Below are 23,957 nucleotides of genomic sequence, written 5' to 3'. Positions count from 1 at the left end.
AACCACACCCAAAGATGATTTATAGGCCTTTTCTAGCACAGGTTTTGCTGTATGTTGCATGTAGGTGGTACTACGTTGTTAGAAGCGTCTCTAAAGGAGAGGAGCTGATATAGAGGAGGCGTTGTACATGGAGCGCTGCCTTTGGGGCTGTTAAGAGATTAAACATTGTTAAGAGGAAAGGAGTGAGAGAGAGAGAGAGAGAGAGTCAATTGGGATTGAATGTTCTCATTATCTCGCTGAATAATCCTGCTCACAGCATCTTTAACAGCGGGGGGAAGGCAACAGGACCACATTTAATAGCCGCTGTGTCATGTCAATCTCTATAGATTGTGTCTTTACATGTTGCTTTTTTTGATAGTTTCAATTCTGAGTACTGATTGGTCAATGCAGCATTCCAGTCATACTTGACCCTTGTAGTGTATGGTGTTGGTGTTTTTATTACCTAGACAATGTTTGTGGGTGTGGCGGACCTGCCTGATTATCGTGTGAATCCGTACGATGTGAATCAGACATAAACATACAGTTCATAGAAGAATATATATAACATATTTAAGACCTTCCCCTAATCCCACCCCCTAATCCTCACCGTCACTGGCGCGAAAGCGAATCGAGATTGTACAAATTCATACAAATTATTTTGTACAAATTGCTGTGAATTGTGTTAAGATTGTGGACACGCATAAAAGTTTAATGCATAAAATAATAAAAAAAACATTTCCTCACAATTGCAAGCCAAATTGACAGTATAATATTTATCATTTTAATTTTTATTCACTGTTTATTTACACATGTGATATTAAATGGCATTACAGGACAGTTTGTGTATAAATGTAAGTTTTAATTGTTTTTTTTGCAGAGAAATACTGTAGTTTTTAACTATTGGAATGCTTCGTGCCAAAATGCTCCTTTACATTTCGAGTATAATCTCAAATGTGATATTTGGTTTTACACAAGGTTTGTAGTGGAAAAGGCTTCTTTAGACTACTTCGGTTCTTTGTGGAACCAAAAATGTTTTTTATGGCTTACCTTAAAGCTTTAAAACATATTTTTTAAGTCAATTCAAGTTTTTTTTGCTTTTGGTTGGTGTATGGTATGACACACAAGTTTTGGCAGAGTAAAAACACCCTGCGAGCGCGTCATGTTGTGACATCACTCTCTCTGAGTTGAACATGTGAGGATTGATAACCAGCTTGGCCTGTCAAACGGTTCTGTCAAGCTTATGCACCTGCATGTCATGACATGTTTAAAAGGACAAGATTGTGTACCTCTAACCATGCTAAATTCACAACATAGGTTCCAGATTTGTTTCTATGGTGAGAACGGGCCTTTGAGAGGGACCCATCCCCCACCAAAACACACACAGACACACACATGGATAGACTCAGGCTCTTAACAGTTGCCTTAAGAAACGCCAGGGCATTTAAAGGTACAGCGCACAACTTTTTGTGCATGAAAGAGTGCATGCAAAGTTATTTTTGTTTACGCCGAGTTAAATTACTTTAAGAAGATAGTTGGGTTCTTTGTCATCCTTTTGCGTTTCATGCAAAACTGAAGTACTTTTCATTGCAACAGTTTTGTTCTCTTCATACTTCTTTTGTAAAATGTTTCTTGACGTTTAAATTATTCACATAGCCGGTCCTTTCATGCAAACAATTTTATAATGTATGTAAAAATTGTGTTCAATTTACAATGACTAGGAGAACAGAGCATGCACGGAGAGCAGGGTTTCATATTGAAACGTTATCCTGTTTTTCCCCTCTTGTTACTCTCAGTATCACATGCTGATTCATTTTCTTCAGATTTGAATCTTCCCCATTTCAGATTTTTAAAACTATCCGAGTTTTGCTTCCCTTTAAATCAGTCTTCTACAATTTCATCTTCAATAAAAGTGTATTTGATGTATATTTATGACATAATGATATAAGGTAGTTGGAAAATAAGAAGGCGCTGTTTTCACTGATAAACTCATCTGCCGAGTTAAGGTTTGATTATAATTCGTAACACACCTAAAGATCACATCAAAGAGCAACTTCGTCTAACATGACACACCAAAGCAGCTAAATCTTGTTTCCAGTATGTCTTACCTTGAACCTTACAGTCAAAAGTGTACACACCCCTATGATAGAATGAAATGTTGAAAAAATAATTGTTTTTTGTATGAACATGAACATCAAGTTTAGACAAATATGTAAAATGTTCTTTAATTCATAAGTTGCTTAAGATCAAAGTGTCTTCAAAATAAATAAGTGCAATGCAAAGTTAATGCTAAAGTGTTAATAAATGTCACATTTCACTTTAAATAAGAAATTGAATTTGCGTAAAGAAAGTCGTGGATCTTTTTTTACTAAGTGGATCATTCCATTTAACATAAATTAACAAAGACAAAAAATTAACATAATTTATTAAGATAAAGTTATTTTAGTTAGAGTTATTTTCATATATTTTCATGTATCTTATAACATTAATGCGCAATAAACTGACATGATGAATGAACAATTGGTTTGTATTTATTAACATTAATAAATAATTGAAGTGCTGCAAAATAAATGTGCTCATTGTTAGAATGTAAAACTATGCTTTTATGAATATGCTTTATTTTTATAATGTAAAAAACTGTTTCTTATGTAACCAGCACAGGGTTAATGAGATTTACTCTTTTGTTTTTCTTTATTTACAGTTCTCTTAAGGTTCTAAATAACCGTGATGTGTTAAAAATGCACTTCTTAGGTAAAAACAGTACATGATAGATTTCTTATTGAATACAATAGTACTAAAAGTAAAAGATGTCAATGTCATCAAATTATGTCATTATGTCATTTCAGGGTCACAGAAACACACTTGCTAGAAATCAGGACTCCATTCTTGCAGTCGCATCTTGGAGCTGTTTACTTCTTTTATGGCCAGTTAATGGTCCAGAAATTGAGCTATAGAATTAAACACCTCTCAGAAAACACTTGGTTTGTCTTGAGGAAGTTGCACCACAATTACCTGACATCCACTTGGCAAGCTGTGCAGGAAAGGGGCTGTGACGCCGGCCTTTTTTCATTATAAGGACGCCTCAGCCGAGCCGCGCTCTGTAACGTTCCTGCATTTTTATTGTGTCTTGTGACAGTGCTTCCTCAAATTGGCTAAGTAATGCTGATAGCACTTCATATAGCCGGACTAGAGATGATTTAAGGTCTCATTGTGGCCTTTGAAATGGGAACCCATTAGTGACGCCAGTCATTTGCTTATAAAGGGACTCCCTTTTCATACTGCCTCTCTCTCACACACAGACCTTGTCTTATGAGTATTGCCATTGTTCCTGTGACTGATCTCAATAGCCCGGCACTGCTACACTGCAGGAGATTGTTTGTGTTTGTGTTTAGGGTGTGTGTATGTGTGAAGGGTAGGGAGGGTGCTTCTAAATCTGTTACACAGCATTGCATTTCAGTTACGCCTCTTAGGTTTCCAACGTGACCCTGACAAATTTAGATTAGTGTGTCACGTTTATTCTTCGTAGTGTAAAATGAACTTGTGTTTTGTGTTCTGTTTTGTTTCAGATGCTGATATACTTAAAAATTGAATGCATGCTTTATAAATTTCTGCCAAATGCATAAACGTAAATGGGACTGTCAACCACGTTAAAATTGTTGAATACTTATGAATAGTTATCGGTGACGTTTTTTCAGTGCTTCATATATGCAGATCAATAACTCATGTGTGAAGATGTCAAGATCAAGATTTATTTACAGAACACGATTGAAGAAAAAATTAATCTAAGAATTATAATAATCTATTCTATTTTTGTTCTAAATGATACGTTATATATAATATTATTCAACATATTTATATAATTGTATTAACAGAATGAATTATATAATTAATGTACCCAAAACATCTTTAGTGGGATTAATGATAATATGCCTGCAAATGAAAAATGGATCATTAATAATACAAGAAATGAATAAAACTATAGACAGTGTTTAGCAAAATGTCATTTTATTATAAAAACGTTGACAAACAGTTTGCAGTACAACCCACTGGTATGTTTGTCATGAGCGATCAAATGATCTCGAATGTGATTGGCTGTCTCGCATCACTCCTACTTTCTCTCCCCCTCCCATAACAGACCACTCATCACACATTACAGAATAAACAATCACAGAAATGTCCTGTAATATTACAACAAATATATTTTGTTCTCAAAACCACCAAAGCGATGACGTAAACACGTTACCTGTGGCAGGTGTCTAAACACATGGTGCCACAGTGCTGACAGTCTCACAAAACTCTTTGAAGTCTCTTTGCATGAAATCCTCGCTTTGCATCACGTCGTCTTCAGATGGGAAATACTGCATGCTTTCTTCTTGGTCGAAGTTGAAGAAGGTGAACGTCTGTGTCCTCTGCCGTGCGTAAAACGTGGGTGGCGAGGGCATATCGGGAATGTCCAGCAGTGCGCCTCGGGCATTCTCGAGCACGCCCAGGTACGAGTCCATATCCGCGAAGTTCATTTCGCAATCGGAGCCGCTCTCCGTGCCAACCGAGTCCGATTTCATATGCATCATCTGGTATTTCTCGTGCATGAGGAACTGGTTGGTGTTCCTGGGCGCCCTCATGCCAGGTGCTCGGTGCGCAGGGCGCAACGACACCACCGCACCGGGCGCTCTCGCGCGGTTTTTGCGCATTTTTAGACCGTGCGCCCTTCTTCCCTGCTTCCTTCCCGATTTCTGCCATCGGTGCCTGCTTTCCCCATCGCCTCTCCTCCAGTCGTTCTTGAGTTTCTCCGTCTCCTTGACGGAATTCCTGTCGCCGTGCGCCTCCCAATGGCACATCGTGCCCCTTCCGCACATTTTCTTCACGTCGAGCGTCAACTGTATGGCGCTCTCACATAATCTGAACGAACACAATGGCTGTTCGCTTCGGGGGGTTTGCTTACTCGTGCCTCGCTACACGATCGCCCCCGCGGTCCTCTACCTTTTTACAATCTTTTCCGATTTTTTCTTTGTCACTGGCTTTGAATGGCACATAGCCTGGCGCAGTGCCCTCTGTATAGGCAGCTTGACGCGCGATTGGCACCGATCTAGGATCAGTCACACCCCTCCTCAGCTTTTCCGTGTAACCAGTATCTTTTTGCCTATATCTCTGAAGCAAATCTGATCGAAGTATGTAATGAGTGGATAAAAGTGGTTGTAGTTTGCTTTACTTTGGATAAGTGGCAACAAACTACGTCGTCCGTCCTCCGCTGAACAAACGTCTATCGTGAAGTGACAGTTGACATCTGCAGAAATCCGTTCTCACTGTGGGATAAATAGCGTTGGGTAGCTTCGAACGGCCGTCGAAGGGGTGTTTCAATACTTATTGTTCAACTATTTCTAGAACATGTGTCAAATATAACCAACACACATTACTTATATAAATGTAAATCATGTATAGTTGTCCGCAAATATCAAATTTTATTACGCATAAAGCGATTACGTTCTTTCTCAGAAATGTTTGTCCCCCTTTGACTGGAATGGTCCGATCCTTCCTCAGGCGTTTGACCAGGTTCTGTTCCCTGATCAGTTTCTGCTGTCCTAATCCTGTTTCTGTTATATATTGACAGAAAGCCCAACAGCTTCCAGATCAGCTGTGAAACGTTACCGTGTATACGTGATATATGTGAAAGATGTGGGGACAACAAACTAATGGCTGTCCTCGATTCCGTTTCTTTGGTCGATGTTTTTCCTTTCTAAGTTTTATATACATTCACACGCGCACGCGCTGTCCCTGCCGGGATATTAAATCCACAACAGAAGGAAGAACTCGTATTTTTTGTTTTGTTTCACAAACATTACAAGGATTTCCTCTAAATAAAATCGTGTGCATAGTTTATTAATTGTATTTTGGAGGAATAACACTTATATATAAACGCTTGGATATGAACTTATGAACCACACTCGTGCACTGACATAGAGGGAAAGAAATGCAAACACACAGACACACATGTTTCTTTGTGCTGGAATAAGTGACTTTTGCCATTCGACCAGCCTCGGAAAACCTTTAAATAAAAAAGGAGGAACGGGCACTTCCCCAAATACCAATGACGAATTAAAGTACCGCCTTTCTGCCATACATCCACCTCGAGCTTTACGAAACGTATGAAAGATTGAAGAAGGGCGGACATGAATAAATAAATACATGAATGTGAATAAATACATGAATGTGAATAAATACATTCACTGCTTGAATGACTATGCGATAGATCGATTGATAGATAGATACAAGATGGGACTTCAAGCGCTCTATATATACAAAACTCCGCCCCCTAACATACGTCATATGATTGACAGGTCGAGCTGCGCTTGGACGGACAAGAAGCACCTTTGACGTTTTATATCGTCTATAACTATTGTAACATATACAGCAACACTCATCGCATCTATTTAAATCGTGACGTTTAACATTTTTCGACATTTTTTGCCATTATCGTTAGTATTCGTCTACAGCACTACATTAATATACAGTAGAGGGCGCTAAAGTGTCGCACACTTGTGAGAACAGCGCGATGCGAGGAACACGAGGAGGCGGAGCTTCACTATCCCCTCAACCACAACAAAGATGGAGGCGCTTAACGACCGCTAGACTGTCCATTTTCATCGCGTCGCGCTCAAACCGGCTTTGAACAGAATATGGACGCGTCGAGTCTAGCAGAGGAGAGCGCCGAGAAACGCGTTTGCATCGTCGGCTCCGAGCCGGTGGAGAATTACACGGTCAGTTTGATGTGTTTTGTTGGTTTCGTTATTTATTGAATGCATATGCGTTTTGGTAATAAATATGATGATACGATTATATTCTTAGTTGACAGGCATGAAAACATACATTTTGTAATTTGACATTTTATTGTAATCATGTGTGTTGCATAAGACTGCAAGTTTGATAATAAATAAACGATGATTTGCACGTGATTCGTAAATCCTAACGTCTGTCAACGTTTGAAGGATTTCTGTCCTTATTTATTAAAGAGCAAATGAATACTTGATGACGTTTGCGGTTAATCTGGGTCTTTTTTTCGTTAAATTACTGATAAACCAGTACAAATTCTAATGGTTTCTATTATAAAGACCATAACGAACCATCAAGCATGAAAACCATTGAAATATTACCGTTGTTTTGTTTTTTTCCCTAGTTGAATTGAATGGTATTCTGTTGCTTCCCATAAATCAGATAACATAAAACCCAACGCATTACCAGTATAGACCGATAGACACCATTATAGATTCCATTAAAACCCATACAATTCCCTTTATAACCATTAAAATTGTTTTGGCATTTATGTTCCAACAATGTGCATTTCTGGCCCTCATCAGGTTTACATCATTGAAGTGAAGGTTGGAGATCACAGCTGGACTGTCAAACACCGCTACAGCGACTTTCACGATTTGCACGAGAAAGTGAGTCATGTTTCAAAATCACAACACGGTTCTGATCTCTGATATCGACTGTGTGTCTATAGTTCACTGTGAGTGACAGATAAAATGTTTGACTTTTGTCGACCTCAGCTCACCGCGGAGAAGAAGATAGATAAACATCTGTTGCCACCCAAAAAGATCATCGGGAAGAATTCCAAAAGCCTGGTGGAGAAGAGACAGAAAGAGCTAGAGGTTTATCTGCAGACTCTGCTGAACAGATTCCCGTCCGCGACCCCCAAAGTGCTTTCCATCTTCCTGCACTATCACTTATACGTGAGTGTTTTCAAAGAACAGAAGATTGTGTTGATGCGTTTACAAAACTCTTTCTGTGTCATAAACTGGTTATACATTAACTGTAGTTTGAATGTACTTTGAGCGCATGTGGAAACCCCCAAATTGCATGCATGCAGTTCCTTTATAGCCCCGTAAAATAGTTTGCTGCGGTGCCTCCTAGTGATGTTTTCTCGCTGACAGTGGTGGTATTGATATTGATCTGAATGGCTTTTGTCTGATAGAGCCATATGACCGAACTGAGGTGCTTTGAACCGAATAAATAAAATGTTTGTGTTTCTGCCTGGGTTTTGATTCTTTCATCAAAATATTTGAAAGCATATAGAGTCAGCAGGAGTGTTTTCTGCATTTCCCTGCCGAGATCTTTCAGGAAATGAAGCGGCAGAGCGGAGGATTACAGCTCAATGCTGTTTTCATTTTGTGAACGAAAAATAATGTAATGTGTGATGTATAATGTGTGATGGGAAATGATTTTCGTGTTTTATTAAATAGCAGTCTCATATTTATGTATTACAGGCAATTGAATAGGTTTTCTATTATGAGAAGCGTTACTTTTAATTTTATGTTTTGTTCACATGAGCTTCCTTTTTTTCAGGAAATCAATGGAATTGCTGCTGGCTTGGCGGAAGAGTTGTTTCACAAGGGTTTGTTGTTCCTCATTCCTGATTTGTTGCAGAAAGGAAAAAGTTAATTTTTCTGAAATTTTGTATAATATTTTTATTATATTTTATTGTCGTTTCGAGTGGGGTTTGTGTGAGGAATGTTTCATTTCTCATTAAATAATACAAAAATCGTAATTGTGCTTAAATACATTTTTATGGACTATATATATTCTGTTTTCCGTACTTTGAGATTCAATTTTTTTGTCGTTTTTGTTTGATTGACCTAAAAATAACCTAAAAAAAAAAATTTGCTCTAATGTCTATCATTTTTTTTCACATATATATATTTTTTTTCTTACTTCAAAAAACACTTTATAAATGTACACATTAATTTGTAAGTTACTTTTTTATATTGCGAATTACTATTAAGTTGAATTATTATGTATTAACATTGTTTAAGTACGAAAGTGAAATGTATGTAATTATACAACTATTCAGACGCTAGAGTTGGCTGGACAGAGCTTTACGTTTCTGCGATGGAAATATAAATAAATCTTATGTTGTTAAACTGTTTTGCCAAACAAATCCCTACCTTGTCATAACCTCATAAATATGTTTGGCTATGCTAAGTACTCTACACTTAAGAAAAAGTCAAGTAATTAGTTTTAATGCATATTGTAACACATTGATTTTAAATGTAACATTCAATGATGCAAAATTTTATCAGAAACTTAATTTGGTTCACAATCCCATGTTTACGTCCAGGATATCATGTGCTCCGGTAAGATAAAATAATGTGTCTGTGTTCAGGTGAGCAGCTGTTAGCCGCAGGCGAGGTGTTTCTCCTGAGACCCCTGCAGCTCTACGCCATCACCCAGCAACTAAAACTCGCCAAGCCCTCCTGTGCCAACGGAGATGCCAAGGCCGACCTCGGGCACATCCTGGACTTCACCTGCCGCCTCAAATATCTCAAGGTTTGAGTTTTAATGGTGTCCTGCGGGACGCACAATATTAGTGAACGTGTGGATATTGGAGATGTTTACGTTAATTCTGCAAACTCAGATCCCTGGAATGAAAGGAGCGGTGGGTACGAGTAACATTGAGGAGCAGAGCCTCCAGTTCGACCTCTCCATCTTTAAAGCGCTGCTGCAGATAGAAGTGAGTACATCTCGTCCATATTCAGCGTGAATTTGAGTAACCGTGGTGGATGATTGACATCTGTCTGTTTTAAGATCAATGATTGTGACGCTGGACAGATCAAAGGTCTGCCTTCTCTGAGACCCACGCTGGCCACTCTCAGCATTCACCTGTCAACCAACAGCATGAAGGTGTGTTAGATCACGTTGTTCCATGTCATTATTGTGTTTTTAAGCAGAACATTTAGAAAGACAGAATTTTATACCAACATTAAGGATAAAAAACAGTTGACACTGGAGATTGATTGAATAACTTGATTAGTTATTGTCCATCGTCAACAGGAAATCGTAGTTCCGGAAGCGACAGAGTTTGCGCAGTGGGAGCCGGAGGGTGTTGATACGGATTGTCCGGTGACGGCGATCATTCCCAAATGGAAGATGCTCACCACTCTCGACATGAGCCAAAACTTTATTTGCTGCACCGACGAATCAGTGGTGAGTTACAGATTCTGTGTTTAAGACGTAAACACCAATAACGATAACTAACTATAAATATAACGATAACTGTATTAGCATGCACGCTAACCAAAAATAAAATTGTGTTTATTCTAAGCATATGAGCAAACCCTTTAAAGGGATACTTCACCCAAAAATAAAAAATATAAATCTTTATACATTTCTTTGTTCTCATGAACACAGAGAAAAATATTTGGAAGAATGCTTATAACCAGACAGATTTTGCCCCCAGTTGACTCCCATTGTAGGAAAAATTACCCTTGTTCTGTTGAACACAAAAGCAGACATTTTGCAGTTCTGGGGCACTTTTGACTACCATTGCCATTTTTTCCTACTAAGAAATAAGCATTCTTCCCAATATCTTTCTCTGTGTTCATCAGAACAAAGAAATGGATACAGATTTGGAACAACTCGATTACACAATTATTAAAGTATTAAATGTTAACTATTCTTTAACAAAATATAAAATGTTATTGAAATTGAGTAAGATTTTAAAACGTGTAGTTAACATTAAAGTTATTGAAAGGGTCTTAACCTTACGTGTAAAATATCATAAATTCAGATCATCTTTAAATCTTGGTCTCAGCCTTTTTTTGCCTTTATAGAAACTGATCCCTGCTGTTGAATTCCTTGATCTCAGCCACAATGAGTTAACTTCATTGGAAAACCTTCAGGTAGGATGCCTTCAAACGTTTTAACATCACAAAAGGAAATTCTGAGCAGGCGTTTTAATGTTTTTCCCATTGTTTCTATGCAGCATTTATACAACTTGGTTCATCTGAATTTGTCCTTCAACAAACTCACAGTCCTGGAGGGGGTCCACACGAAACTCGGTAACATCAAGACTCTCATTCTGGCTGGAAATCAGATGGAAACCCTCTCTGGACTCAGCAAACTTTACTCTTTAGTTAACTTGGATTTAAGCAGCAACAAATTAGGCCAGGTGGTTTATTTTGTGCACTTATAATCATTTTAAAGAATAACTTGTTCAGTATATATTCAATAAGTCATCTTGCTGTTTCCCCTCTTTTTATTTTTATTTTCTCAGCTGGATGAAATTAAACACATCAGCGGTCTTCCCTGTCTGGAAAAACTGGCTTTGGCCAATAACCCCATGTGTATCATACCAGACTACAGAACTAAAATTCTAGCTCAGTTCTGCGACCGGGCCTCGGAGGTATCAGACTCTTTATTCAAAATTTGTTCTATCTACTATTTTTACAGTCATTTAAGTATCCTGGGATTAGCTAAAATGCCATCGTCTGATTTATTTGTTGCGAACCTAAAAGTATGATAAAACATGGTCTCGTCCAAGAAAAAACGCACAACAGATGTTTAAGGTTTGTAGCGTTGTTGCGCAAAACTGAATGTGATTTTCTTTTCGTCTTGGGTTTGAAGGTGTGTTTGGATGGCACGACCACCACGGAGAAAGAGTTTGATACTGTTGAGGTCCTGAAAGCCATTCAGAAAGCCAAAGAAGCCAAAGGCCGCATGGCAAACAATGAGAAAAAGGTATTTTCAAGATTTGGTTTTGATGCAAAAATGAATACAGATTTCACTCTGATCTTCACATTTTAACTTGGCTAAAGTTGTTATTCCGTTTTGTAAGGGTAAACCAAACATCCGAACGTAAAATGTTAAATACATTTTAAACATATTGGAAACCTACCTTAGACGGCACATTTCTTTATAACATTTAAGGATTTGAGGTGGGTTCACAGACAAAGTCTTCAACATTTTATTTCTGTAATCCAAATACTTAATTAAAACCTTTGTTGGAGGCTTTAATTGAATCAAAAAATATACTGAGCTGATTTGACATGGGTGCAAAGTACAAATGGAGGAGCAGCCAGATAAAAAACGTGGTTTATAGTGTCACCTGCTGGCCAGAACCTGCAATTGACTCCATCACCTAAACTAAACACAACTTCAGTCCTTCCACATGAAATGAATGTGATTATTGAATACATTTTTTTTAAAAATTGACGCATGTTTATTATTATAATCCATAAGACTTTAGGAAAATATAATTTAATGATACAAGCAAAGCTCCAAAACGTCACAGATTGTGTTGTTTGTCAAGTAGAAAAGTGCCCTTTTTTCATCATAGACTGTACAAAAAGATGAAAAAAATCTGTGCCATATCTAAAAGCCAGAATATTATAGCGCGTTTATTACAGACATTGAGAATAGTTCAGCAAACTCCTAGAATGCCTAAGCAACCGCATAGCAACCCACTGACATTTACCAGAATATTGAATACATCTATTATGAAAATAATTAAAAAAGAACACCTTTGTTTTGTTGAGGTGTCGTGCATGCATGAATTGTGCACAAAATAACATCAACATTTATTCTTGAATAAGATATCGTCTTTGTCTTTAGCTATATTTCAAAGCTGTTCCACATTTCTTTGTGTTAAATCTACCATGTCTGTAATGAAGGTATTTTTAGTCCACTTGCGAATATCCCTCGCGCATAATTCCCATCCCCATTAATTTAATTCCCACCGGCTTGTGCTGTCCCTAAGAGGAGCCCTGATGTTATTGTTGTCAGGTGAGTGACGTCCCGGGGCCGGCCGCGGGTGGTCCGCAGTCGTCGTCCTCCTCTCCCTCTCTGTCCCGCTCCACCTGCTCCAGTCAAGGTAATCAAGTATGTATCGTGCCGCTGGGACCAGGGGGCCGGGCTCAGATCAATAGAATTAAAGGGGATGTGTGTAATTTGTATCAGTTGCGGCATTTATACAAACATATAAAACACTCCTCCCATCTGTCATTGGTCAGAGTAGCAGAAAGTTCAGCCCTTAAACTCACACCATTGGTTGAGCTGATGATCGTGATGTGTATGGTCCTATAAATGGGCTTTGCATATTGAGCAGGAATGGGAGAATGTATTTAAAGGGACAGCTCGTCAAAAATAGTTTGTAATGGATTGTACATCAAGATATTTCTCTCATGACGTGACTTGTGTCTCTTTAACTGAATGTTAAAGACTGACAGTCTCGGTCACTATTCACTTACAGTGCATCTGTATTCATGCAATGAAAGTGAATGGTGACCCAGACTGTCAGTCCCTGATGTTCTGCGCAACATCTGCTTTTCTGTTCAATGAAAGAAAAATGGGTCATACTGCTTTAAACAACACAAGGGTAAATAAATCGTAGTAGTATTATGGTTTATGAGTTAAATATTTCTATAGATCTATAAATTACACACGTCACCTTTAAACCTGAAAATATAGTTTATTTTTACGGCATGGCAATTTGACTGACTGTTGAACATCAAAACTTTTAATGATTGTAAACAAATAATCAGGCACTTTTGGTTTCCTCTTCATTGATCTCTAGATTCATTAATTACTAATTTAAGATGGGACTCATACATTCACAATTTAATCAGAATTTCCCTTACTGATATTTCTCTCTTTTTTTTCGAAGTATATAAAGTGCGTTTATTTCTGCAGTATCAAATTCTCAGCGGTTGCTGTAATTCAGTTTGGGTCTGAATTATTAGTCATTTGATCTCCATCTTTTCCTCATGGGTGTTGGTTACTAAGCAACAGGCTCTGGGTGCTTTTGATAAGACTTTCCATTTTTGCAAACTACATGTTAATATGAAGAGTCACGTGTAAATGTTATTAAAAGTTCTCAAGTGTTCACAGAGAATTATTAAACTCACACATAAGTTGCCCTTATGATCAAATATGAATATTTTACTGTAAAGGCCATTCACACCAAGAACAATAACTTTAATTATAACCATATTGGCATCCACACCAACAATCAATGTTTTGCTCATTCTAAACTTGCTTGCTGTGGTTTTACTTTTTATATCAACAGACACTTTAAATGGATTTTGATTCACTGTCAAATGTTATCTTTGAAGTTTTAGTTATCGTTCTCTGTGTTAATGGCCCTTAACTAGACTATTTTTAATAAAGCATTTGCATGTTTTTAGCTCTTTGAACAATTTATTTGTATTTCTGACTAAAACAAGAGCATTTTAAACAGAATTCATTTTTTTATGCTTTGGTACATACCATGATCCATTTTTTACATATTATTCTACATACAATGTAAAAGTAAGTGCGGCATGTGTTGAAATGACTTGTTTTATTCCTGTTTTCCCACATGTCAAATATTGACCATGTTTTGGTCTCATTTTGATGGGTAGTTTAGCGATTTGTTATTTTGAATGACTTATCTCTTGTTTTTCATGTTTATTTTCAGAAGTAACTTGTAAAGAGAAATCGTTTTTTACCAAAGAGATATTAACTCCTGTGGATTCTACAATTACCCAGAGATGCTATGATGTTTATAATAAAACCTGTGATGTCGTCCCGCAGGTTGGTTGATGTTTTATTATTTAAACGGGATTAATATGTTACAGATTCTCACAAAATATATGAATGGCTGGAATTTGCTGGAATTCAAGAATTATTCTTTTAATTTGCCCAGTAAGCTGCAAATAATAAATTGTCGATTTAATACATCATGCAACCTTTAGATGTTAGCAAAATTTCATACCTTTAATACTTAAAAAATATATACAGATGGATACTCATTTACTCAAGTTCTTCAAAATCTGTATACATTTCTTTGTTCGATGAACGAAAAAGAAGATATTTTGAAGAATGTGGAAGGCAATTCTGGGGCACCATTGTCCTCCATAGTAAGTATCGTTTCTTACTATGGTAGTCAATAGTGCCCCAGAATTGTTTGATTTACAAACATTCTTCCAATTATCCTTGTGCTCATAAAACAACAAAATTTATACTAGTTTAAAACAACTTGATGGTGTAATATAGGAATTTATAGTACGTTAAAAATACGTTTTTGAAACATTTTGCAGGAAAAAAATGATTCCTGTTTGTCCTCAGACGTCCCGAGTGAGAGAGTCAGGTTAGTTTTTATGCACTTATCCTGATAAAAGTATTAATCTGTTGGTGCAACTGTATGTTTAAACTATAAATTAAAATAAGTTCAATTCTTCATTGTTCTTCAGTCCCTGTTGCTTTGAGGAGATCTGGCAACCCTGGACCACAAGTCTTTCCAATCTCCTCCTGCCTCCTTCATTACTTCTCTACAACACCACCAACCAAGAGTTCGTCGGCCAACTTTTTGCTCTCATCCATTCTTCTAACAAAGAAAAGTCAACCCCGAAACCACACAACACCACTTCTTCAGATGATACAGATCAGGACAGTCTTCACTCGGGAGATGGATACTTTGAAATGAGTTTGGATGATAGTGAAGAAATCATGGGCTGTTCCTCATCATCAACCGTTCGTGATGATGTTAAGAAGGACAATTTAAATATGCTGGTTTGGTGTTTTTGCATCAGCGTTGGAGAAGGTTTGAGTCAGCGGCCATCTTGTTTAGTGGCGACGGACAGCTCACTTGTGCTTTTCAGTGCACGGATACAATTAGAAGAACCAGCGAGCACCTCGGAGGAGCTTATGAAGCACCTTGAGAAAGACTTTGTCGTGTCGTACGCTGACGTCGAGACCTTTCGGTTTGAAGTTCCAGACATTTGCGTCTCCTTAAAGGTGAAGTCCAGCAATACGCGATGGTGGATCTTTTCAGACGCCCAGAGTCTGATGGAACTTCACTCTTGCGTTGGTCCTCACGTGAACCAAACTAATGTTGTTACCTCTAACGCTCAACAGTTCATCCGACAGTTTCTCAACTCGTGGGATTTTGAGGAAAACGAGGCATGTGTTAAAGGCGGACACTTGATCCATTTCTTCAACACCGATTCCATGTCTACCTCCATTAACAACCCAAGAATCCCCTCTGATGTTTTATCTCAAATCGGCCTTTTTGAAAGCGAGAAAGACCCAACCTCCGATCCCATGATCCTCTTCCTGACCTCTCGCCACCTCTGCGTTCTCAAAGTCGACTTCGTCACCCTGGCGGGTCGGGACCCCTCGGAGGCGAACGCGGTGCGTGGCTGCTCCAAAATGACCAGGATCCCGCTTTCCTTCACACTCCTCAAGCCCAAGCAGGGTTGCTCGTGTAGGGGCGTCTCAACTTCTCACGGTTTCCACAGCGACCATATCGTAGAGTTAATGGCAGGTCACGAACACCTGACTGTCGTTTTCGCCCTGTCCCAAGACAAACCCGCCTTTCTTCAAGAGTTCAGCCGGCTGCGTGGAAACCTGAGAGAAATTAAGACCATCGCCCTACAGCGCAACAGTCGTCTCGAGCCCTCAACAACGTCCCAAAGAAATCCAAACACCAAGTAAGAAAAATTCAAGATTGGCAAGATGATGTTTTAAAAGTCGAACAAATAAAACTGTTATATTTTGTCATTCTGAATCTCAGCGTTACTCGTGAAGCGTCACAGCCTCATCTGTCTCTATCTCTGCTGTATCCCGCCAAATCCCTCACTCAACAACTGACCGAAGATAACCAGTGTCCCTCACACTTCACGCTCTCCTCTTCATTACGTTTCATCTCGTCTCTGAATGGGGAGCAGCTTGTACACTTCTTTCATGACAACATCGCAGAGGTAAGTCATTTATCTCTTTGGTGGATGGTTATGTTGTACATTCAGATATTTTATTTTATAATGGTTGCTTTAGTTGTTTTTTATAGTTAATTAGTTTCTATCTTTTTCTATAGTTTTCATATTGCTTTTATTTAAATTTTTAGCAATGTAATGTGTTTTCGTGATTGTACTGTATATTTAATTTATATTTATTGCACTATATAAGGTCCATTTTTATTTTCATTTCTTTATTTTATGAAGTAGTTTTTAATTTATTTCCTGTTAATCATTTTACTCGCTTATTCAAGTTTATTGCTTAAGTAATATTTCTTATTTTTGTTCAGTATAATTGTAATAATTTTTCAATAAGTGTAATAATATAAATATTATAAAAAGAATGCAAGTAAATTATAATCAATTTAATATTATATATAATATATTATATATTCAAATTCTAACAACGATATTACTTATTTTATGTAATATTGATATTATTAACATTATTTAAATAAGTAATATTCATTATTTTAATATATAGTATTTTAATCAATTTATTGACGCACAAATATTGTACAGATTTCATTTTAAATATTAAAATAATTAAATTACTTGTATAATTTTTTTAAATACTTATATATAGTAAATAAATACATTTTAAATAAGATAATATATTACAAATACTATTTAGACCTATATTTTATTTGATTAAATAATATAAATATTTTATAGTTTTAGTTATAGTCACTAGTTATGTTTTCCTCTCACATAAGCAGAAGTTCTCTGGTTGTTTCAATCCCATCATTATCCAGTTGACCCACCTCTTCCCCATCCTTGAGCGCTCTCTTGGGTCCGACTGTTTGTTTATTTACTTGACTTGGTTACGTTTTGGCAGCTGCTTTGTTTAAAAAAAGGAAATTGTCCAAAGTGTTTTTCAGGCCTTCTGTAATCAGTATCTTGTTCTAACAGGATATCCTAGAGAGCGTTTATCCTGGAAACTAACACACCCAACCAAGACATGATCAGTGACCTTTGCGAGTCATGTACTATACATTTAAACGAAATGTTGAAAGACTTTTATTTTTTATTTGCAAACACTTTGAATGAATGCTTGACTGTGATTGGCTGAGATTCATACGAGACTGAATGAAGGCTGGTTCTCATGTGTGCAGGTGGAGAACGAGGAGCTGAAGATGATTCTGTGGACCTCAGTGCTCTTCTACAGATCTCCAGATGTGGAGATAACCGCCTGTGTCCTGCTGTCCACCAGAGCCGTCTATCTCATCCTGGACGATTCGGCAGCAATGCTCGCCATCCATTCCAGTAAGCAACATCTGCTCGGCCAATGTTTACTCTGGCTCCTTTTCTCGTAGTTGTGTCCACACGTGTGCTGGATTTTGTCATCTGTTTTGACTCATGTGTTTGAGGATATTCAAACTGACGAGGCTGTGTTTGATATTGCAGTGATGTGGACCTGGCAACCATCTGAGCAGAAGGACTCGGACATTATCATCTCCTACAGCTTCACTCTCAAACTGAAGGACCTTCAGAGCGTCAACGTGGGCCTGTTTGATCAGTATTTCAGAATCGTGGGTGAGTTTGTCATGACCCAGCTGAAATACATGACAAAGCAGATGATTGGCTGATAACCAGTGAATGACTGGTTGAATGACGTTTTCATAGTAAAACTTAAAAAAGTCTGAAAAAACTAAGTTCAGTTAGCAGATGAAAGCTGCTATTGATGATGACTAATGCATTTCTCATTGCTTCTTATCTCTGGCCTTCGGGAGGGTGCCAGCATTTTGAACACATTCTTCGCATTATTTGTGGCAGACAAATGCGAGCGTTGTTTTGTGCATGTTTAGTTTTGGTAGTAAATCCCAAGTGATGAAAATGTAATTAAACTTTAAAATGAACAGACCTTTGGTTAAGAAGTTATGTAGATACACATCCCATAAAGCACATGCGCATCTGTGAGATGTCTGCTAAAGATCTAGAGATCTGGGCCCATATTCTTAAAGCTGCACACGTACACATGCACTACAAATTCAAATTGTTTGTGTGATCATTTTGCTTATATAAGGTTTTGACGGACCCAAATCTCTGCTGCATCATTGTATTTTTCCACTTGCCGAATGTGTTCATGTAGTGATTACTTTCTGGCGCTATGACATTTCTGTGCTGTCTTGGATGTTAGCGTGTCTCTAATAAGATGGGTCACAAACATGATCCTTACACATTCTAATGTGTTGTGTCGCTGTCTTTCAATTTTGTTTTATTTTTAAAGTGTTTTACAATTTGCATGGCATCAAAGCAGCTATACAAGAAAACCAAAAACAAGAAAAAGTTGAACACACACACTAAAACTATAAAAAGAAAAATTCTGATAAACCTTTAAAGTAAACCTAAAAGTTTTGCATTGCAAATCACATTTCTTCTCACTTTTCTTATTTCATCCACTTTCTCCGCTGCTAAAGAAACTCTTAAGGCCCGATTCACATTTTGTGTGTTCCTCATGCATATTGGTTAATTTTAAATGTAGACGCACGGCGTCAACTTTTCGGAGTGCCGCGAGCACACCTCGGGTCATTTGGAGAGAGAAAGCAGCTCAGCACGCTAGTTCCGCACGGTTTTATACGCAAAATTTGAATCGGGTCTCTTAAAACTCTTCCTCGCTACTCCCAATAGTTTTGAACCTTAAGAGCTCTATTAAGGGTTAAGATGCTTAATGAATTTATTTTTTCTTTACTAGGACCCTTTCTTCAATTTTAAGAGGAAACGCCAACATTTATAAGAATTTTCTTAGAATTTTGTCACTGGGTGCAACTCTTTGCGCTTTTCATGAATACGGACCCAATATCTGCTGTTTATAAACATCTGATAACGTCTTTTGAAAAAGCATACATTTTAACAATGAACATCTTACAGACATCTTCTATACGTCTATATGACATCTGACACGGGACGGTTTGCATAACATGCATACTGCAGATGTAAATAAAACATCAAATAGACGTTTTTCAGATGTGGGTGTGATATCAGGGAGGTAATTCTGCGAGTACTCTGATAGCACAAATACATCTATTTTGATTGTTCGCTCGTCTGCAATACATCTCTGAGATATGTCCTGTCTAGAAGATGTCTGGAAGATGTTTATGATGTAGATTGCATGTGAAAGTGCCTTTTCTAAGACGTTTATCAGATGTTTTTCAGATCTCTCTGTCTTTAGCAGACATCTTACAGATGTACCTGTGCTGTAAACCGCGTTAACAGCACAATATTTATCTCATCTGGTACAGTTGTAGCTAAACAAAATGAATAACACTAAAGTTGAGTCTGTTTTTCTCTTTCCAAAGGGCCGTCTGCCGATCACATCATCACCTGTCTGACCCGTGACAGTTACAGTACACACCGGTTCCTCCAGCAGCTGATGACCGTTCTGTCTCTGCTGGAGAAGGTTCCCTCACCTGAGCCTTCTGAGATGGACTTCTACTCGCAGTTCGGAAACAAAAGCACAGGTGTCACAAATCGTAATCTTTTATAGTCTATATCTGAGTATTTATAAGAAAAGTTTATCAAAAAATGTAAATTCTGTCATCGTTTATTCAGACTCTTTGTTCAAAACCTGTGTGTGATTCTTTCTTGTGATGAACACAAACGATTTTTTGAGAAATCTCTCCGTGTTTTCATTTGATTTTCTCTTGATTCAGGTAAAATGGAGAACTATGAACTGGTCCACTCCAGCAAAGTCAAGTTTGTGTACCCCAGCGAAGAAGAGATCGGAGACCTGACCTTCATCGTGGCCGAAAGGAAGAGCCCTCAACCTCAATCCCACTCCTTCAACATCCTTCTCTACGTACTGGTGTTCCAGGTCCACGTCGTCCCGGGCCAAACCGCCCAGAGCCTCCTCCAGCCCAAGACCCTCATCCTCACCAGCACGGACGTCTTCCTGCTGGACGAGGATCACATTAGCTATCCCCTACCCGAATTCGCAAAGGAGCCCCCGCAGAGAGAAAAGTACCGCCTTACTGACGCACGCCGGATTCGTGATCTGGACCGCGTGCTGATGGGATACCAGACTTACCCACAAGCCCTCACGCTGGTGTTCGATGACGTTCCCGGGCCTGATCTTCTGTGTCACCTGACCATGGATCATTTCGCGGAGAGCGAAAGGAGGGGGGACAGAACGCAGGGGGGTGCTGAGGGCGAGGTGCAGTGGTGCATATTCGTGCCGGGGGCTGACAGCAGGGAACGACTGATTTCTCTTTTGGCTCGGCAGTGGGAGGCGCTGTGCAGTCGAGAGCTGCCGGTGGAGCTCACGGGCTGAGCCATAAAAAACTGACTTCTGTAGAACAGTGGTCATTAAAAAGGACGATTATTTACCCAATGCGGTGAAGATTTCACTTTTATAAACTTTTTTTATAGATTTGACGCAATGCATCCTGGGAAACAAACTGTTGTAGAATCCACACGAGTTTAATATATATATACACAGATTTTTTTATGATATTTTTCCTCTGGCTTCAGACTATGCTTTTCGCTGCTTTTCATTTATTTATCTGCTGCTGTGTACAATCCAACATTCATCATGAAATACAGTTTCGTGCAACAGTGTTATATTTTAATTTGACATGAACGCGTGCGGATTATATGTATGCAAGTCTTTTTTATTCATAAATGCCGTTTTATTAATTAATGAACTATTTTATTGTATTTTAGAAAGTGTTCAGTGAGTCAGTGGATTTATTTGTACAAATTAGTTTGTTCTGATTTGTAACGAGAAACCACAGAGCACATGTTTACAGAATGCGTTCAGATTTATGAGATAAATGTGGGAATTCATATTTAACGTGCACTTTGAATTTTAAAGAAAATAAATGACGGTTAATTTAAATATTTTTGTTAATGTTGTTTATATGGATTATTCTCTCTTTAAAAAAACTCAATATTTCTGTTGAATTTGAAAAAAAATGTTTTATATACAAGTACATGTATGTATAAAACATTGTAATAAGTTGTATAAAACAAATACATGAAATAAGTAAATATAAAAAATAATATCATAATAATTGTTCTTATAATTTTAATTTTTTAATTATAAACGACTAATTTTTCTGTTTAAAAAATGAAATATAAAATACAAAAATATGTAATATATGCAAATATATAAAATCATTTATATAAACCAATTAAATATAAAACTTTTATATTTGAAGTATTAAAAATTAAAGTATAAAATATAAAATACAAATTTAAAGTTTAAAACATAAAATACAAAAAGATGTTATAGATGCAAATAAAAAAATAATTTCTCTAAAACAAATATAAACTTTTATATGAAATGTATATATTATAATTATAATTGTTTTTAAAATTTTGTTTATAAAATTCCCAATATTGTTTTATTATATAACTAAAATGCATCTTGAATATATAACAAATTGACCACCAATCAAAACAACCCCTAAAGAGTTTTAAAGATTTCCCAAAGGCCTTGTTAAAGCAAGCACAAATAAACTCTTCTTATATCTAAATTCCATGATTTTCCCTTCACGCTGATAGTCAGCAGTTCTAGTTCCTGCTCTGAAACCCAGCGGTCGTCTATTGTTGAAAAACAACAATCGAAACATTTGTGGCCTACCACTAACACGTATCATTTCAGAAACGCACACGCAAGGTTGTGCAGAAACTGAGGAAACTGACTCTGATGTTTTCAGCGCTGTCATTATGACCTGACGGTCCAGTGAGTGAGAGAAAGCAGGAAATATTTGCGCAGCGCTGTTGAATGAACAGGACCTTTGCTGGGTATTGTCACATTGACCCCCATCACGTCCTGTTGTTTCTCGGTAGACGAACTGTGGTCTTCATAAAGGTCAGGTTGGAATGACTGCTTGGTTCGCAAAATTGATGTGAATTTATGGATATTTGGATATTAAATGTAGGCCCTTATCTTGTACTAGTGCGTTCTGTACTAGCCAGAACAACATTGTAACACGTTTTTAATATCTCAATGATTTCTTCTAGACATAAATGCCCTGTTATCGCATAAACATCTGGCAGACGTCTATTTAATGTCTTCATTTACATCTGCAAGACATAGTTTGCTCATCTGCAATACGTCTCGGAGACGTTTGCTGTCAGATGTCATAGGCCTATATACAAAACATGTTTATGATTTAGAATGGGTGTAAAGCTGCTCTTTCTAAGATGATTAGCAGATGTTTTTACACAGCAGATGGTTTTCAGATCTCCAGATCTTTAGCAGACGTCTTATGTATGTACCTCAGCTTGGTGAGATTAAAAGTTAAAGGAAACATTTGCTTTATCTCATTTTTGTCTGAGGAAAAGGAGTCAGAAATCTATCAAATGTCTCTATTAGAGTTTCAGAAGAGAAAGTCTCAAACTTAGCTCAGATTTGTCAAGTCTGCAATCAAAAGTCAAAATTATTGAAAATATCAATATGAACTCCACACATAAAAAAAATATCAAAAAAAAATATCTAAACTGGAAAAACAGAAATATACAATAAAATAAAATCCCCCCTGTAAAATTCTAGGATATAAGGAAATATATTGTATATATCCAAATTTTATTGTAAATTTGATATTTTTTCTGTAATTTTATAGTTTTTGACTGAATTTCAAAAATAAACTTTAAGGAAAAAGAAAACTTGTACAAATAACATGAAATTATACATTAAATATGTTAAATAACCTGTTTTCCCTGTTAGACCTCTTGTTTTTCATATAAATTTGCAGTCTTTAACTGTAATTTTACGGTTTTTGACTGTATTTAAAAAAAATACAATTAATTCATTTAAAATTACAGTTTTTTTACAGTGCAACATTTCTCATCAAATGTATCCATAACCAGATTATTTTACCTTTACAATCTACATTCATTTGACACCTCCATACTCTACAAAGATTTCAACAATTGCCTCAGTTGTTTCCTTTCTTATTTCACCTCAGCAGTTTTACAAGAACAATCTGAGACTAAATTGGTAGTTAAAAAGAAAATGCTGCTTTTAAAAGTGAACCCTTTTTTTGAACTCTGTTATGTTATCACTTCAGGAGACAAACACAATAGCAGGAACTCTCAGAGTCTCAGACTGATGACACAGCAGTGTTGTGTTGTGAGCGTTGCGTTTTTCTTTCGACTATATTGAACGTCTGCTTTCCAATGTCAGTCTTTTGCACAATTGAATTTAGCCCTTTGAATCACATTTGAAAGCTTATACGATCGCATTAACACGTAGTACTGTAGAGAACATTCACATTTATGCTAAACATTTTTGAAGTATTAAAAAGTTTGCTACATCTACGTCAAGAGTTTAATAAAATAATATATAAAATAATATATATAATAATAAAATGGGAGTATTTTGCACTCAATGCATTCAAGTATTAATAACTTGTTTTGTTTACAGGTTGTGTGAAAAACACGATGTCCTGAGTTTTAACACTAAATGTTTCACCGACCATGAGTGATAAA

At 37.1% G+C, this 23,957-nt stretch overlaps 2 protein-coding genes across 2 annotated transcripts; one reads left to right on the top strand and one right to left on the bottom strand.

Moving 5' to 3' along the window:
- Nucleotides 1-3,964: 3,964 nt before the first annotated feature.
- LOC130430160 (coiled-coil domain-containing glutamate-rich protein 1-like) lies at nucleotides 3,965-5,272 on the bottom strand. Its single transcript, XM_056759148.1, has one exon. It carries the CDS (start codon nucleotides 4,830-4,832, stop codon nucleotides 4,233-4,235), a length of 600 nt encoding a protein of 199 aa, XP_056615126.1. The 5' UTR covers nucleotides 4,833-5,272; the 3' UTR covers nucleotides 3,965-4,232.
- Nucleotides 5,273-6,331: 1,059 nt separating this feature from the next.
- Nucleotides 6,332-21,155, top strand: LOC130430137 (nischarin-like). The gene is made up of 21 exons (XM_056759120.1): nucleotides 6,332-6,731; nucleotides 7,329-7,412; nucleotides 7,521-7,703; nucleotides 8,317-8,365; nucleotides 9,134-9,297; nucleotides 9,386-9,481; nucleotides 9,556-9,651; nucleotides 9,802-9,954; nucleotides 10,581-10,649; nucleotides 10,733-10,918; nucleotides 11,024-11,152; nucleotides 11,374-11,487; nucleotides 12,532-12,619; nucleotides 14,204-14,319; nucleotides 14,826-14,875; nucleotides 14,979-16,217; nucleotides 16,301-16,487; nucleotides 17,636-17,786; nucleotides 17,928-18,056; nucleotides 19,820-19,981; nucleotides 20,174-21,155. The coding sequence occupies exons 1-21, from the start codon at nucleotides 6,651-6,653 to the stop codon at nucleotides 20,788-20,790; spliced, it is 4,143 nt and encodes a 1,380-aa protein (XP_056615098.1). The 5' UTR covers nucleotides 6,332-6,650; the 3' UTR covers nucleotides 20,791-21,155.
- The last annotated feature ends 2,802 nt before the right edge of the window (nucleotides 21,156-23,957 follow it).

This window comes from Triplophysa dalaica, chromosome 10 (assembly GCF_015846415.1).
Source record: "Triplophysa dalaica isolate WHDGS20190420 chromosome 10, ASM1584641v1, whole genome shotgun sequence".
In the NCBI taxonomy this organism is placed as follows: Eukaryota; Metazoa; Chordata; class Actinopteri; order Cypriniformes; family Nemacheilidae; genus Triplophysa; species Triplophysa dalaica.
Note: the sequence above shows the minus strand (reverse complement) of the source record. Positions and strands in the feature narration are given on the sequence as shown.